This window comes from Cylas formicarius, unplaced genomic scaffold, assembly GCF_029955315.1.
Source record: "Cylas formicarius isolate icCylForm1 unplaced genomic scaffold, icCylForm1.1 PGA_scaffold_10__41_contigs__length_53128322, whole genome shotgun sequence".
Lineage (NCBI taxonomy): Eukaryota > Metazoa > Arthropoda > Insecta > Coleoptera > Brentidae > Cylas > Cylas formicarius.
Window position 1 is genome coordinate 42,079,030 of NW_026844214.1, and position 14,760 is coordinate 42,093,789.

The 14,760-nt window shown below is 36.8% G+C and overlaps 2 protein-coding genes across 2 annotated transcripts; both read right to left on the bottom strand.

Annotated features, from left to right (window-relative positions):
* Positions 1-126: 126 nt before the first annotated feature.
* On the bottom strand, positions 127-2,631 carry LOC132700666 (uncharacterized). The gene is made up of 3 exons (XM_060668150.1): positions 1,689-2,631; positions 979-1,115; positions 127-730 (listed from the first exon to the last, which is right to left on the bottom strand). Exons 1-3 carry the CDS (start codon positions 2,311-2,313, stop codon positions 191-193), a joined length of 1,302 nt encoding a protein of 433 aa, XP_060524133.1. The 5' UTR covers positions 2,314-2,631; the 3' UTR covers positions 127-190.
* Positions 2,632-3,446: 815 nt separating this feature from the next.
* Positions 3,447-14,622, bottom strand: LOC132696603 (PHD finger protein 20). Its single transcript, XM_060661528.1, has 4 exons — positions 13,441-14,622; positions 9,366-10,197; positions 5,178-5,947; positions 3,447-3,978 (listed from the first exon to the last, which is right to left on the bottom strand). The coding sequence occupies exons 1-4, from the start codon at positions 14,492-14,494 to the stop codon at positions 3,554-3,556; spliced, it is 3,081 nt and encodes a 1,026-aa protein (XP_060517511.1). The 5' UTR covers positions 14,495-14,622; the 3' UTR covers positions 3,447-3,553.
* Positions 14,623-14,760: the final 138 nt, after the last annotated feature.

A 14,760-nucleotide genomic window follows, 5' to 3' on the forward strand; every position in this document is an offset into this window, starting at 1 on the left:
GCGAGTGACGTCACGACCACTACGCTTTGCCTTACGTAACTGTTCATGTAATAATTGAACAGTAACAAACTCCCCATCTTGAGGGACAAAAATAAAAATTAAGTCAGACGGAAATAAAACAATTGCTTCTCTTATGTAGACATATATTTATTTCGCCGTTATTTTACTCGTTTTCCGTAAAAAACACAAATCAGTCAGAAACGAGGTAAACCTCGTTATTGAGCCTCTGCCGTTTGATTGAACTGCGGGTTTTGTCGTAACAGTCTTCGTCTGAAACCACCAACACGCAATCTGCTTCTGATGAACAACCTTCGCGTTCCACTTTCGAAGTATTTTTGCTCTTGACATCCAAAATCTCAACTGGAGGAGATTCGTGTGTCCTTCCGGCACTTGAAGACTTTACAACCCCATTTATCACGACAGGCTTCGATGATCTCCCGATCTTCCCCAAAGCTTCACTGCCGCTCAGAGATTTGGAAATTAAATTATCACTTTCGATATTAGTCTCATTTTCAGTCTCGTCAATTAAGGAAATCGTCCTAATGGACCTATCGCTGCTTCGGGCCGAAATAGAAATCCTCGGGTATTCTACGTCACATTTTTCCCTTTCCAAAGTCTTATCTTGCACAACGATATGGGAACTTCCGGCAACTACTTCGACTATTTCAACATCGCTATCGGAAACATGGGCAGATTTCTCCGGTTTGTTTCTACTGCGATGACTTCGGGCCTGCGGCACATGGAATAATTGCATTCTGTTGAATGGAAGTCCGGCAACATTGTAAATGGGGTTCCGAAAATTCGAGAAAGGACTTTTAACCAACACCCATGAGGCAAAGTTGAGCCTGCGGTAATTGAAAAAGGACCGGGATCAGTGGAGTTTTGGAACTGGGAATGAAAACTAGGGTATGATACATATAGCGCCCACTGAGCTGCTTTGACCCTCACCAAACCGTTTAAGATCAGTGGTTTACTTACCGTTTTGATCGGTTCTTTTGTATTGCTGCATACCTGGCTCAGTAGGTACTTCCAAGTGTGATACTTTTCACGAAAGTTAAGCTGAGGATGAGTCAGGCTGACCAGAGTTTTTTTAATGTCCTCCAAATTGGGCAATTCTGGAAAGTTTGCGCCACATAAATCAAAGTTCGATGACAGATGGAAACGCTACCATTTTGAGACATAAAAGTCAAAAAGCGATTTCTGATATATAAATAGGCTAAAGTAAGTCCATGGGCTTTTTCTAATTGAGCAACGCAATAAGGTTTAGTACATTAGGTAGGTTAAAACTATGAGAAATTTTAAGATTTTTGTCATTCTTATAGTATAAATAAATAATATTTAAATAATATGAAAATGAGAAAATTGTAGCGACCCTTGTCTTATCCTTTATCTTTACATTAGTTTGTGACATCAGACATAATTCTGTCAAGTCACTTTATACAAGTGTGTTGTGGAAGTAAGATTGCCACCTAAAGCATCCCCTCCTTGCTGCTATTAATTCAACAACCATTTCCACTACATTTTCCAACTTTTTGTTATCTATCCATGGTCAACACCACCCAAAATGAATAACACGCAATTTAAGAAGGCTCTTTGTGCTTAGAAAAAGGTTACGGTGCTGATTTGACGTTTTTGTAAAATGGACCACTGAATGTTGGCCATTCTGTATTTACTGGCTTATTGCTCACCTATATTGTTGTAATATACTTCGATTACGTCGTTTATTTCGAAGTCGGAGTGGCAGACCACACTCCAAAATATACCCAGACGGATATTTAGTTTCAAATCTCGGTACATAATTATCACACCTCCGTCCACATTCTCTTCCATGTTTACGTACCGAGACCTGGCTAAAATTATCTCAACGATGAGTCTGCGCGACTCCAAAGCCTTTGAAAACTCTATCAGGGTCTTGAACAGCAAATTGAGGTTACGTCTACGTTTCAAGGAATTGCAACAGTACTCCAATTCTTTTCTGTAACGCTCGTTTTCCGGTTCAATGTCCACTTTGAGAATCTCGTAAGAATTTTCATACTGGAACGTTAGAAGTTTCAAACAAAACTCGGTGTTATAAGTGGAAAACTTCACGGTGTATAGTAAGGAGTTCTTTTCACCAAAACTACGCTGCAGATCTGGCTTGCAGTCGTTATAATATTCAGATTGTTTTACGCACAAGTCGGTCAGCGCTGAAAGGTCGGTGTTTACAGAGAAAGTCTCCTTCAGTTTGTTTATTTGGGCACTCAGGTCTTCCGGATTCTTACTTGTTGAGACGTTATCGACTCCCGTCGATAAGTCTATTATTTCTAAAGACATGCCGGAACGAAATTACTTATGGTATCAGTATTACTTAAAGTGTTCATAGCTGTTAATTATGTTTTTCACATCGTAATATTTTGATTTTATTTTTACACTTGGTTTGTCGTGCCAGCTGTTTGCGGCATTGCCGTTTGTTTCTGTTAGTTCCAATGACAGAACACAACAAGATTAACCATGGAGAAGTGTTGGGACATTATGAAGAAGCAAAATAATTATTTCAACTTAAGGCAACTCTAAAATCTTATTGTTTCAATCTGTTTTAAATACATTCCACATAAACAATCCTGAGCCGTTAGTTACTAACAATCGTTTTCTTTGACACTCTGCTCTGTGTATATAATATTCTGTGATGTGTTACCTAACCTCTAAATTCAAACAGGAGTTTTTGAAAAACATTTTATTTATATATCGTAGCAAACAAAGGCAATCAATTTCTCAGTTTGGTTGAGCACTCTGACCAATATATTTCTCAATCGGCGCATATTTCCATTCAGTTTCTTTAATGTAATCCAGTAATTCCTTCCGAAGCCAAGCTATTCGATTTAAGTGCATTTCTTGAACGTCACCGGCAGACTTATCGCCGTCGTGGTGCATCGCGCATTTCACGTCTTCTTGTAACGAATCTTCGGTGAAAATTAATTTGCGGCTTATATTTCCGTTGAACATCCTAATTTAATTGAACTTGGGCAAACAGTACGGGATATCACGGTACCACGGACTATTAATTGGTCTTGTAGGAATTTTCATATTTTCTAGGAAACGTTTTTCCTCAAATTGGCAAAGGCATTTTTTTTCGCTTTGCTAAAAATGGGAAAAATCTTCGTTAAGCGTTCAAAGTATTCAGTAGGTATTAGTTTTAATACTTTTTGGAATAATTCCTGCACGATTACTCATTTTGACGTAAAAGTTTTGCTAGCAAATTATTTTAAATTTCAGTGTCAATTTTTTAGCATATTCGTGTTTTTCAAAAGCCAACAAACACTTTTTTATTACTTGTTGCCTATTCTACGTTCAACAGCACAACCAAAATTACTTCCAGTTTAAAGGTTGATAAGGATTATTATGCCTTCAAAAGCAATTGTGAGTTGAAATTTTCAAAACAGTATGGACGACTTTTACGATAAATTTAAAGTAAACCTCTTTATTTATAAAATACAAACAACAATAATTAAACACACAAAATCAAACAAACTTAAAAAAACTAAAAAACCATGGCAAAAGAAACAATCAAAGGGCCTCAACCCATTGGGACTTGGCTGAACGCTTTCAGTTTGTCCAAATCTCTGAGCAGCATCTGGATCGTCTGCCTAGTCTTCGCGCATTCTTCGTCCGGATCCCCTTCCGTTCCGGCTTCAAGCTCGACGATTTGTTTCTCGAAATGGTCGAGCCTTTCTTCTATCAGTGAACTCGAATGCGATATGTGATCCAGTAAGTTTAGGCGACAGTCGTCTAAGTTTATGGCTGCTTCTGGTCGAGGTATGATAGGTGCGGAGTTCTGCTGCACATTGGGCAATGCGATATCTTCTTTGCCCGCTTTGAGTATCATCATCAGCATGGATTCGTTCGATAGGTCCGGTTTTTCCACACCCAGTTCGTTCTTTATGTACTGGTGGTCGCCGTTTTCCAGCTTCGGTTTCGTCGCAGATGCCGATTGCAAGATGGCTGCGCAAAACGATAGTCCATTGTGAGGTAGATTTAGCGGAAAAAAATAAACAATCAATTGTAGTAAACGCTCCGACATTTTATCCCATTATTCGCTGAAGTTTTCATAAGTAAAAATAAAAACTGGGCCAAATGTCAGAGTGTTAATTTTTGATTTCAAAACTATAAAATTATAAATATAAAACGGGCTTTAGTGAAAAGTCGCAAAAATTTAAAACCTTGATCATGGATAAAAATTCTTGCATTTCCTAAGTAATAAATTAACTCTACGATATTTTGAGCGTTCTTAGATGTGATATTTTTTCTTTCTATTAACTTTATTTTTTGCCATGCTTAATTAGGTTTTATTGGAGACGAAATAAAAGTACCCAAGTAAGCAAATAAACATAAACATTTAAATCTTATTGTGAACTTAGTCCAGTCTTGTATCAACGGGGCCTGTCAGAGTACCTTAAATTTTTCGAATTTTTGGTCAGTATATTTTTTTATTTTGTAAATAAATAAGTATTGAACAACAGTATTTGCTTAGTTTTGGTTTGAAATCTACCAACGTTGCCGAAATGCAAATAAAAATTGATAATTCTTTTAAAAGTTTAATACCCTGTCTGTATTCCAAGAGACTGAGGTAGGCGGGAATCCCAACCCAATCGATTAGACAACCTCTCTATTGTCGCGTACCAGAGTTTCTGATGACGCGACAGGGCCGAGCCCAGACCATATCGCTCGCTCGTCGCAAAATTTAAAATAAAGGTTCATTTGTTTTTTAAATAAATAAAACATTTTGCCATTTTCAACAAGTCTTTTACTTCTTGCGCCCTTCCTCTAAAAAACAGAAAATTTTCCACTGTAACCTAGATAAAGGTTTAACTACAGCGATTTTAATTTTTTAATTTTGAAATAATCGTTACCTACAACTTTGTCACATTTTCGTCTTTCCCTTTAACAGAAATTCTCAATAATCTCTTTGCAATAAAATTAAACTCTTGGAGTAGATAAAGGTGAAAGTAGAGCGAATTTATTTTTTTGAATTTGAAACCTCTGCTACTATATTTCTTACTTACAACTCTATGTCACTTTTTCGCCTTTCCCTTTATGAGTCATTCTGAATAACTTCTCTGCAATCACCTTAAACCTTGGACTTTTCCATTTTACATTAACGCCCACCCGACAAACTCCCTCCAGTCCCCTTCCAAACCTACCATCTGATTTCTCTGGCAACCTTGGCTTGTCCCACGGCTTTGACCACAGGTACAACTTGGGGTGGTTCTTCGCTTCGGCGATCATCAGCTTCAGCGACAAGGCGTGGAGATACTCCTTCAGTTCGAGCAGCCCGCCGGTAACGTCGTGACTGCGTTTCAGCTTGTCGAAACGCGCGTGCGCCACTTCCGAGTCCTTGGCGTGAAATGACGAGGTGGGCAAAGTACCTTGCTTGAGCCACTCTTGGTCATGGAGCCATCGCATCGACCCTCGCTCCCTCCAAGGGTTCTGACAGATGCGACACACATACTTCTCTGGTACCTCGGTTTCGCGCTGGATATTGTTGCAGTACGCGTGCTGCCAGCATAAGCACAGCTCGCACTGTATCATCAAGCCGTCCTCCTCAGCGAAGCCGCATGTGCAGTTGATGATCTCCTCCTGTTTCATGCGCTCGAGCTTGATGATTTTGCCGCCCTCGATGATGATGCCGTCGAAGGACTGGTGCTGCTCGTCGTCCTGCTGGGGAGGTGAAGCGGGTTCCGTAAGTGGGAGTTGGTCTGGCGATGCGTGGTCGACCAACGGCAGGTCAGCCGAAGGTGCGGGCGGTAACTTAGGTAGCAGCGTCTTTATCGTGGACTTGGGCGGCGGAGGAGGAGGAACCTCGTCCCTCTTGGGGACTATTGTGTCTTCGAGCAGATCCTTCAGCTTAATGTCCGGATATGGGCTACCCGGTGCTAGTTGGTCAGCCAGGTCTTTCGGTTTGATATCGGAACTGCAAGAAACAAGTTTCTTTGTGTCTTTTCACTTCTGTTCACGTTATGGAAAAGAAAATATTTTTTCTATAAAAAGATGGGACCGGAATCAGTGCACATTCAAAGAATCAGACAGAATCGATCCATAACAATTCTTATAGAATGATAAGTGACCTAGAGGTAAGTCTCGCAATAGATTTTTAGACGGTGTGGAAAAAGATCAAAAGAATTGGCAACGTGGTTAATTTCGTCTCGTAATCATATTTTAATCAAACGAACATTAGAAAAATTATCTAAATATTGCGCCAAATTGTGTTGCGCCGCATCGCCACACCCACCTGGAAACCTTTCAACGACCACCCTTACATAGCTCGTAGTGGATCAAAATAGAAAAACTACCAAACTTTTCCTCAACTTTATATATATATGGCTACCGGAAGCGAAAAATTGATTATGCAGACGATTTGGTCTATACTGGGAGGGCCTAAAGGCATTCCAGCTGAAGTACCAAAAAATAGATTCAGATTAGTTTCAACAATTATGAACACCAATAAGAATATTATGGGAGTTGTCAACAAAAGCATTTATAGGCTGTGTTAAGAAGAGAAGGAAACCAGCTAGTTTTAAATCAATTGAGTCTATGGAACTATCCAAACTTCCCGTGTACTTCCTCAAAAGTACAGAGCTCTTGTACAGGATGGAGGAAAAATGAAGGGGAATATTGGCTTGGAAGATCTCTGGTTACCAACTACCAGAGGGCACTGCAAGTTTACACACACTTTACTAATGTTACTATCACAGATGATTTACATACATCAAACAATAAAATAATTTATACTTAAAATGCACCTGGTACGTTATAATTGAAATACAAATGTTCATCAAAAGAATAAAAATACTGATTAATTAAAAATCGAACTGAGGTGGCTTTTACTTGATGAAAATCCATTTATCAAAATAAATAAGAACTAAAAGTTCAGAGTTTTACGAAATTACATATTTTTACATGACAATTGTTTCGACAACACCGTGTTTTTATCAAATGTTTGTTAATCTCCATGGCTTCCAATAAATTTAATTTTCTACTTTTGGCTGTATGTAAAATATCAAACTTGTCGTCAAAAATGTGTTTTTCTGTATTTAAGTGTGTAGCATAATTATAATCTAGACTATTTCGTCTTATTGTTTTTTAAAAATTTTCCTATTGTTTTGAAAGCTATTTTTAAACCACATTTTGACAAATGTTTTGAAACTTTTTCACTGGGTTCTCCTATGTATGTAATTGCTTTAAATTGTTCGTGTTCTGTATTAGGTTTCGGATAAATAGAGTTTACTGTTGTCTGGATTTGTTTTTTATTTATAATTTTATCTCTAATGGCAAAATTGTAGCAGTTGTTGAGTGCAATTTGTTTAATGACGTTAAGTTCTTTGTTGTAATTTTCTGTTGAGAGTGACGTATTAAGAAGTCTGTGTATAAAAGAGTGAAATCTAGCCATTTTGTGTGTATAAGGGTGATTTGAGCTGTTATGTATGACTGTGTCCGCATGTGAAGGTTTATGATAAATGGAAAAATCTAATTTGTTTTGCGTTTTCGTAAATATTACATTTGATAAAGACACGATGTTGTCAAAACAATTGTCATCTAAAAATATATAATTTCGTGAAAATCTGAACTTTTCGTTCTTATTTATTTATTTCAAATAGTAAATTACGAACAGCATTTGGAAGCGCAATAAATTGGACCAGTTTGACACCTCTTTTTGATGGTCATGCAATCCCTTATAGAGTGGTAATTAAATGCGGATTTTTCTTTATAAATAATAGATTTTCTAAGATAAACTAAGATAAAGGGCAATGTAAGAATTTCCAAATCTTTTTTTTTGCAGTCCTCCCGATAACCAAGTCCACTATTAATTCGAATTGCTTTTCGTTGCAATCTGAACAAACGGTGCCTGCCAGCAGCATGACCCCATATTAAGATCGCATATAGGAGGTGTGAATGAAAAAGTGCCAAATATGCAGTCCTTAACTCACCAGGAGAGACATTTTCGGTCAAGGGTCGAAGCAAACACAAATTTTTAGTCAGTTTCTGAGCAGCAAAATCTATATGGGAGTCCCACTGAACTTTTGGGTCAATATAGATGCCAAGAAATCTGGTATTTATTTTATTAAAATTAACTACTTAAATTTTGCATGGAAAAAAACACTCTCTGTTGTGTCATTATTATAAACTAATTTATTTGCACTAAACCAGTGTTCAGCCTTTTTCTGTGCCATCCTGAAACTCTCCAACGTGTCTTCTAATGAATCCCCAGAAACAGACAACAGTGGTGTCATCAGCAAAAATTGTGTAAATAGATGTAGGAACCACAAGGGGAAGGTCATTTATATTTATTAAAAATCATATGGGGCCCAAAATTGAGCCTTAGGGCACTCCAATGTTTACCTCGCTCTTTGCTGACGTCACTCGAGCCACCTGGCATTTATTGTTAAGGTAAGATTGCATCAAACTAAGACTGCAATTTGAAAAGTTATAAGCCTTTAACTTGAGCAGAAGAATTCCATGATCGACACAGTCGAAGGCTTTAGTGAAATCACAAAATAATACAGCGAATCTGTAATGTCTGAAGGTAAATTAAGAATGCCTGAAACAGTGTTTTTATTTCTTCTAAAACCAAACTGATTATTATTAAAAATGCCATTAATTTCAAAATATTGAACTAATTGTTTAGCTATACATTTCTCTACAATTTTTGAAACAATTGGAAGTAGAGACATAGGTCGATAATTTTCAACATCAGGGTTACCTTTTTATTACTATAGCTTTTTTTAAAATCTCTGGAAAAGTGTTGGTTTGAATACTTCAATTTATAAGTTTTGTGAGAGGCAGTATTATTTCATTCTTGACAAACTTTATTAACCGCATGCTTATGTCAAATACGTCTCGACTATTTTTATTTTTGAGACTATTTATGATTTCCCTAACTTCATTAAAACTAATTTCAGCAAGCGTTAAATGAGATGATAGTTCAATTTTATCCAAATATGAAATGGAATCTATATTGGACGCAGTACCCTTACTTACAAGAGACTGAGCTAAGTGTTGAATTCAGCAGCGGTTATGATATCTGATGACATCCCACATGCATTTCGTGTTGATGAATGTATCGAATTATCATTGGCTTCGATTTTAGCTTTACTTATTGTAGCTCGATAAAGCTTTTTATATTCTTTGTATTGACGTTTAAAAACAATATTACTGCTGTATTGCCTAAACAATTCGGAAAGTAGTGAATAGCCCGCCAATTGTCATTAACGCGCAACATACATTTTCTCTGGAAATGATCGAAAATAAACAGATTCCAAGACATCCATAAAATTACTAATTTTATCACTTACGTTTAAATTGTTATTTAAAATCAGAACCTTGATACTAACCTCTTGTCGTCACCCAAGGCCTGGTTCAGGATTTTGATCAATTCCGCGTCCTTTGCAGGCTTGTGCTCGGGCCTCGGAGTTCCCGGCGCCTTGTCTTGGACCTGCGGCTTCACGGCGACTGCTACCTTGACTGGCCCTGGGGACGAGTCCAAACTCTCTCCTACAGTGCGCGCGTACGCCAGATCCGCGACGTTCGGCGTCGACTCGAGATACTTGGAGTACTCCGGATGGTAATGCTTGACGTGCATCAGCGCTAAATTTTCACGCCTGAAATTCTTACCGCACCCTTCGATTGGGCACTTGTATGCATCGTCCTCGAACGCGATTTTTAGGGCGGGCTCGTCTGGAATCGCCTCCTCCTCCTCCTCGGTCTCGGGCTGACATGGAGGAGGCAGAGGCGGTTCGGCAGCAGACAAGACTTCAGCGTCTTTGGGCTTGGACGCCCTCCGACGGCTGTTCCGGTAAATGCTAAAGTCGAACAGGTCAAAGTCCACGTCGATATCTGGGTGGGCGGTCAGATAGTTCCGGATTTCTGTACGCGAACGGAATCGCCGGTTGTCCGGCGATTTTATGATCGTGTCCCATTTGCCCGCCGACGAGCCATGCTGCCTCTGACACAGGTGCTTGAACCAACCGGCGGGCAGACGAGGATCCGGCACTATTATGGACTTGCGTACACCGTCGATGGTTTCGATCGTGGACTCGGTACCGACCGGCTTGCCATTCAGCCACTTTGGGTGCCAGTTGGTTGGGTCTTCGGCGGGCGAAGATGGCGGAGAAGAAACTGCGTCGGAGGGGGCGGCGGCGGCAGGTGATTCTTCCGCCGGCGGTTCTAAAGCAACAGTAACAAATAAACTAAACAAAACGCAATAAAAATTTTGTCATATAAAACAAAGAAATGTAAAGCACCTTTAGAAGAAGAAGGAAAAGAAAGAAAATGTCAATAACCTCGGTGATAACAAGAAAAACGAAATAAAAGAAAAAAAACAACTATACAACAAATAGCTTAGTAGCAACAACAAAGAGGATTACAGAAAAAACGAAGAAAAAAGAACGAAAATTGGGAAAAAACCTGCCAAAATGTTTATCGGTGGTAGTAGAAGTTTAGAAGCATGGAGAGTGATAAAATCACCAAGATCAAATAGAAATGAATATTATATATATATATATATATATATATATATATATATATATATATATATATATATATATATATATATATATATATATATATATATATATATATATATATATACCTTACATAGAAAACACCCAATATAACGATTCCATATTGAATTTATTGAAATTTTTATATTTATTAATTTCTTATGATCAGATTAATAAAAAAATTCACAAAAAAAAAAATAAAATAAAGAAACATAAAAACAATATGATCGTTAGTACCTTATTAGTGATTTGTCTTCTAATTCTTATTAGTCAATATGATAGAGTTCTATTGATATAGAGGAAATAGATATGTACTAGCAGAAATAATTCAATAATGATTATTATTTATTTTATATTTCGTATATATTAATATATAATAATATTTACTTATCCATTTTTAAATTATTTTTCTAATATTAATAAATATACTTTTTATATAATTATAAATATTAAAAAAAAAACTACTTTAAATAATATTATATAAATTTATTATATGATAAATAATATATATATATATATATATATATATATATATATATATATATATATATATATATATATATATATATATATATATATATATATATATATACCTTACATAGAAAACACCCAATATAACGATTCCATTGGGAGACATAAGGGCGGCAATCAAAACCATGAAGAACAACAAAGCAGGAGGTCGAGGAGACGTAGTGCCGGAACTCAAAATATATGGAACGGAAAGGCTACTAAGAATTATACAGCTTATGTTTGAGAAAGCAATAAATGGAGAAAAATACCAGACGAGTGGAAGAAAGCTCAACTAACTTCATTGTTTAAAAAAGGGGATCGAAGGGACTGTGAAAATTATCGAGCCATTAGTGTCAATTATGAGAAGGTTGCACGACAGAATACTAAGGAACAAATTGGAACAGAGCATAGACGAAAAATCCAAGAACAACAAGCAGGTTTGACCATGCGTAGGTCATATATATACAATTCAATAGTTAATGGAGAAGAAAAAGGCAAAGCACAAACCAATATACTTAGCATTCACATTGACTGGAAAAAGACCTATGACACGGTGCCCACGATAGAACTGTCCAAGGCTATAGAAGGAAAATTAGATATACCAACAACATTGATAAAGGCGATGAAAAATTGGTATATGTTACACATAAAATTAGGCAACAGCATAGTCGGTAGTTTCACAACGTCAAAGGGACTGACAAGGATGCCCAACTTCACCAACACTTTTCAAGAACTCAGTTACATGGTCAGGACGTTAAAGGAAGAATATCAAAAGGTAGGATTGGAAATAAACTTGAAGAATACAATGGACAACGACGGAAGAGAATGCAGTCAATGTACCAAATGAAGACATCTTTGAAATAAAAGGAACAAACAACTTTAGATACTTGGGATTTGCACTGTCCAAAAATGCTACTACAAAAGAAGAAATAAAGAATAGGCTTGGGCAGACACGATCATATATACAACTCCATTCAGTTATAGAACCTCAAGAAAAAAAAGAAAACGTTAATATACGATACAATTGTAAAGAGTAATACATTAAAACAAAAGGAAAATCCTAGCTAGAGAAATGATGTATTGGAGAAGATGCTGTGGAATCACTAGAGGAGACCAAATTACAAATGAAGAAATCTGAAGAAGAATGGGCATGCAAAACGATGTAACACATCACATAGAAACTAAAAGACTCCTATGGTATGAATATGTCAGAAGAGCTTGAAACACATGGATCGACAAAGTGATGGAATAGAGTACGATTGGAAAAAGAAAGAAAGGGCGGCCAAGGAGATCATGGCGAGATGATATAGAAGAGCCAATGGAGGGCCCGATTAAAGCAAGGAGCAAGCAAGGCTACGGTTGTAGAATCCTTGCATATATATATAAAGAATAAAATAAACAGGCGAAGAAATAAATAAATAATAGCAAGGGTAATTAAATCATAAGGATAATAATAAATGAATAAGCAAAGAATAACGATAATAAAATCAAAAAGTGAATTACCATAATAACAGAAATAATGTAATGCGTTAACAAAAATATGTAAATATTTTAATACGTTATTTGTAAAAAACGCCGATATATTTTTGTGACATTTCATTTGCAAGGAATATATTTTCATTTTGACACCAGATTAAGAACAATTGTAGTTTCCCACTTGGTTTTTCAACGCTATCCACCCATTTTAATTGGTCGATTTAAAGTCAGTGAACCCCACTTATTGAACTAGATTGGTACGGGTACTTAATGCAGTTATTATGGATTTTGTGAAGCAAATTTTATTTGGAATATCTACCTGATTTCTTATCACAAAAAATTAAAAAAAAATTGTTTCCTTTTTGAAGACAAAAAAATATTGAGCTGTATTTTTACTATCTAGCGCCTTGAAGATATTGATAAATGTTTTAGGACCTTCCATTGGAGCGAGCAAGGCATGACATTATTGTGAGTTTGCACATGCGAGATCCTTGCCCGGGGATTAGTTTTGTTTATATATTTAATAATTAATTTTAAATGTTGCTTTAGTCGTTCTAAATCATAAGAAAAAAGCGTGTTTATTATATTATTAACAGTGCTATCGTCATTTTCACATCATTTTGAATACAAAAATCTAAAGAAAATACTATCTGATGCCTAATAATAATATGTAAATAATTTCAGTAAGAATATATCCCTAAATACAATCAACATCAAGAAGAAGACTCTTACTCTGATTTATATAAATGAGCAAGAAAAAAATCTAAAATCTCCAATTACCTATAGTAAAATGCATCTCATTTTACTATCAGACCATTTTCATTCCAGCCTAGAAGGAACCCAATGTTTAGGATTAAAAAAAGTGAGGTTAGGTGCACCACAAATGCCATTTTTTATATGATAGGTGATAATATCAACCAACCTTTGACATCCTTGACCTTTTTATCCTCATTTAAGGAGAGCCGTGGTCTTTTCCGAAACAAAGCGGCCACATTAAGTTTCCTTTTTCTGTCTCGTCTCTCTTGTTTGGTGCTTTTGATTGGGTCAAAGAGTGGAGATGCCTGGCTCGGTTTTCCCGCTTGCATCTTGGACAGGCGATGCTGCTTTAAAATTTTCACAAATCCATCATCAAATAGCACCTCGTAAGTATCCTCCATTAGCGTCTTGGTAATTGTGGCCGGAAATTTACGCGAATCACTCCACGAAGCCATACACCTTTCCCCAATTTCATATTTCTGTATAGGTTTGGCTTGAACTGGTCTGAGTCGAGCACTGTTCATTGGTATCCACTCGTCATACTTGCTGGAGAACTTCTCAAAATGAATCAAAACTTCATTCTCCTCGTAGTCAACTTCAGTTATCTTAGCGGGATACCAAAAGCTATTATTGTCTAATACCTCTATTCGAGAATTAATAGTAAAATTTATGTGACTGGAACTTCCTATATTTGCTTCCTCTGTTTTAGCAGCAGAAGTCTGGGCTATCTTCAGCTGCTCATCAAAGTCCTTTACTTCTTCACTTTCCTCTGTTGCTTCTTCTTTTACTACAAAGTCGCTCCCGTCTACCTTCTCATTCAATTTTGTCTCAATTTCAATATTACTTTCAACTTTTTGTCCCTTTGAGTGACTGTTTTTCCCTTTCTTCGGTTTCTTTTTATCCACGTTTGTTTCCTTTTTGACGGCAGCTTCGGCCTTTAGGGCTTCCAATTTTGACTTATCCCAAGGGAACACACTTGGTAATACACCGTGCTTAAGCATGTACTTTTTGCCTTTGAAGTGGCAAAAGTCAGCTCGCAAGAAGTGTCGGGAGCAAACGTAGATGACTTTTACGCTTTTCTTGTCCTCGGGAATGCGACAAAGCGAAATCCATTTGGGGCGCAGGTCGTTATGAAGAGGCACCTTGTGAAATGTCACGCCCGTATCTTCAGCACGGTTCGAGTCAGAACTACAGCTTTCCACGCTACATTTACGACCCATATTCGGCAATTATTTTGATATGAAATGGTTTTAAATGACACTTTCAACTTGTTTGTTTATTTTTAACAAGCACTACGATGGTTTGGTAGATCCGCAATCTCAGTAAGCAAAAGGGTTAGTTGCGAAAAAAGAACATATTCATCTTCCTATTTTTCTACACATTTCATAATAGAAACTAATCATTCCCAGAAAAAAAAACGAAAACGAATAAAAGACAATTGCGCATATCAGAAGAAATATACATTTATTTCATTGGAATATAGGTT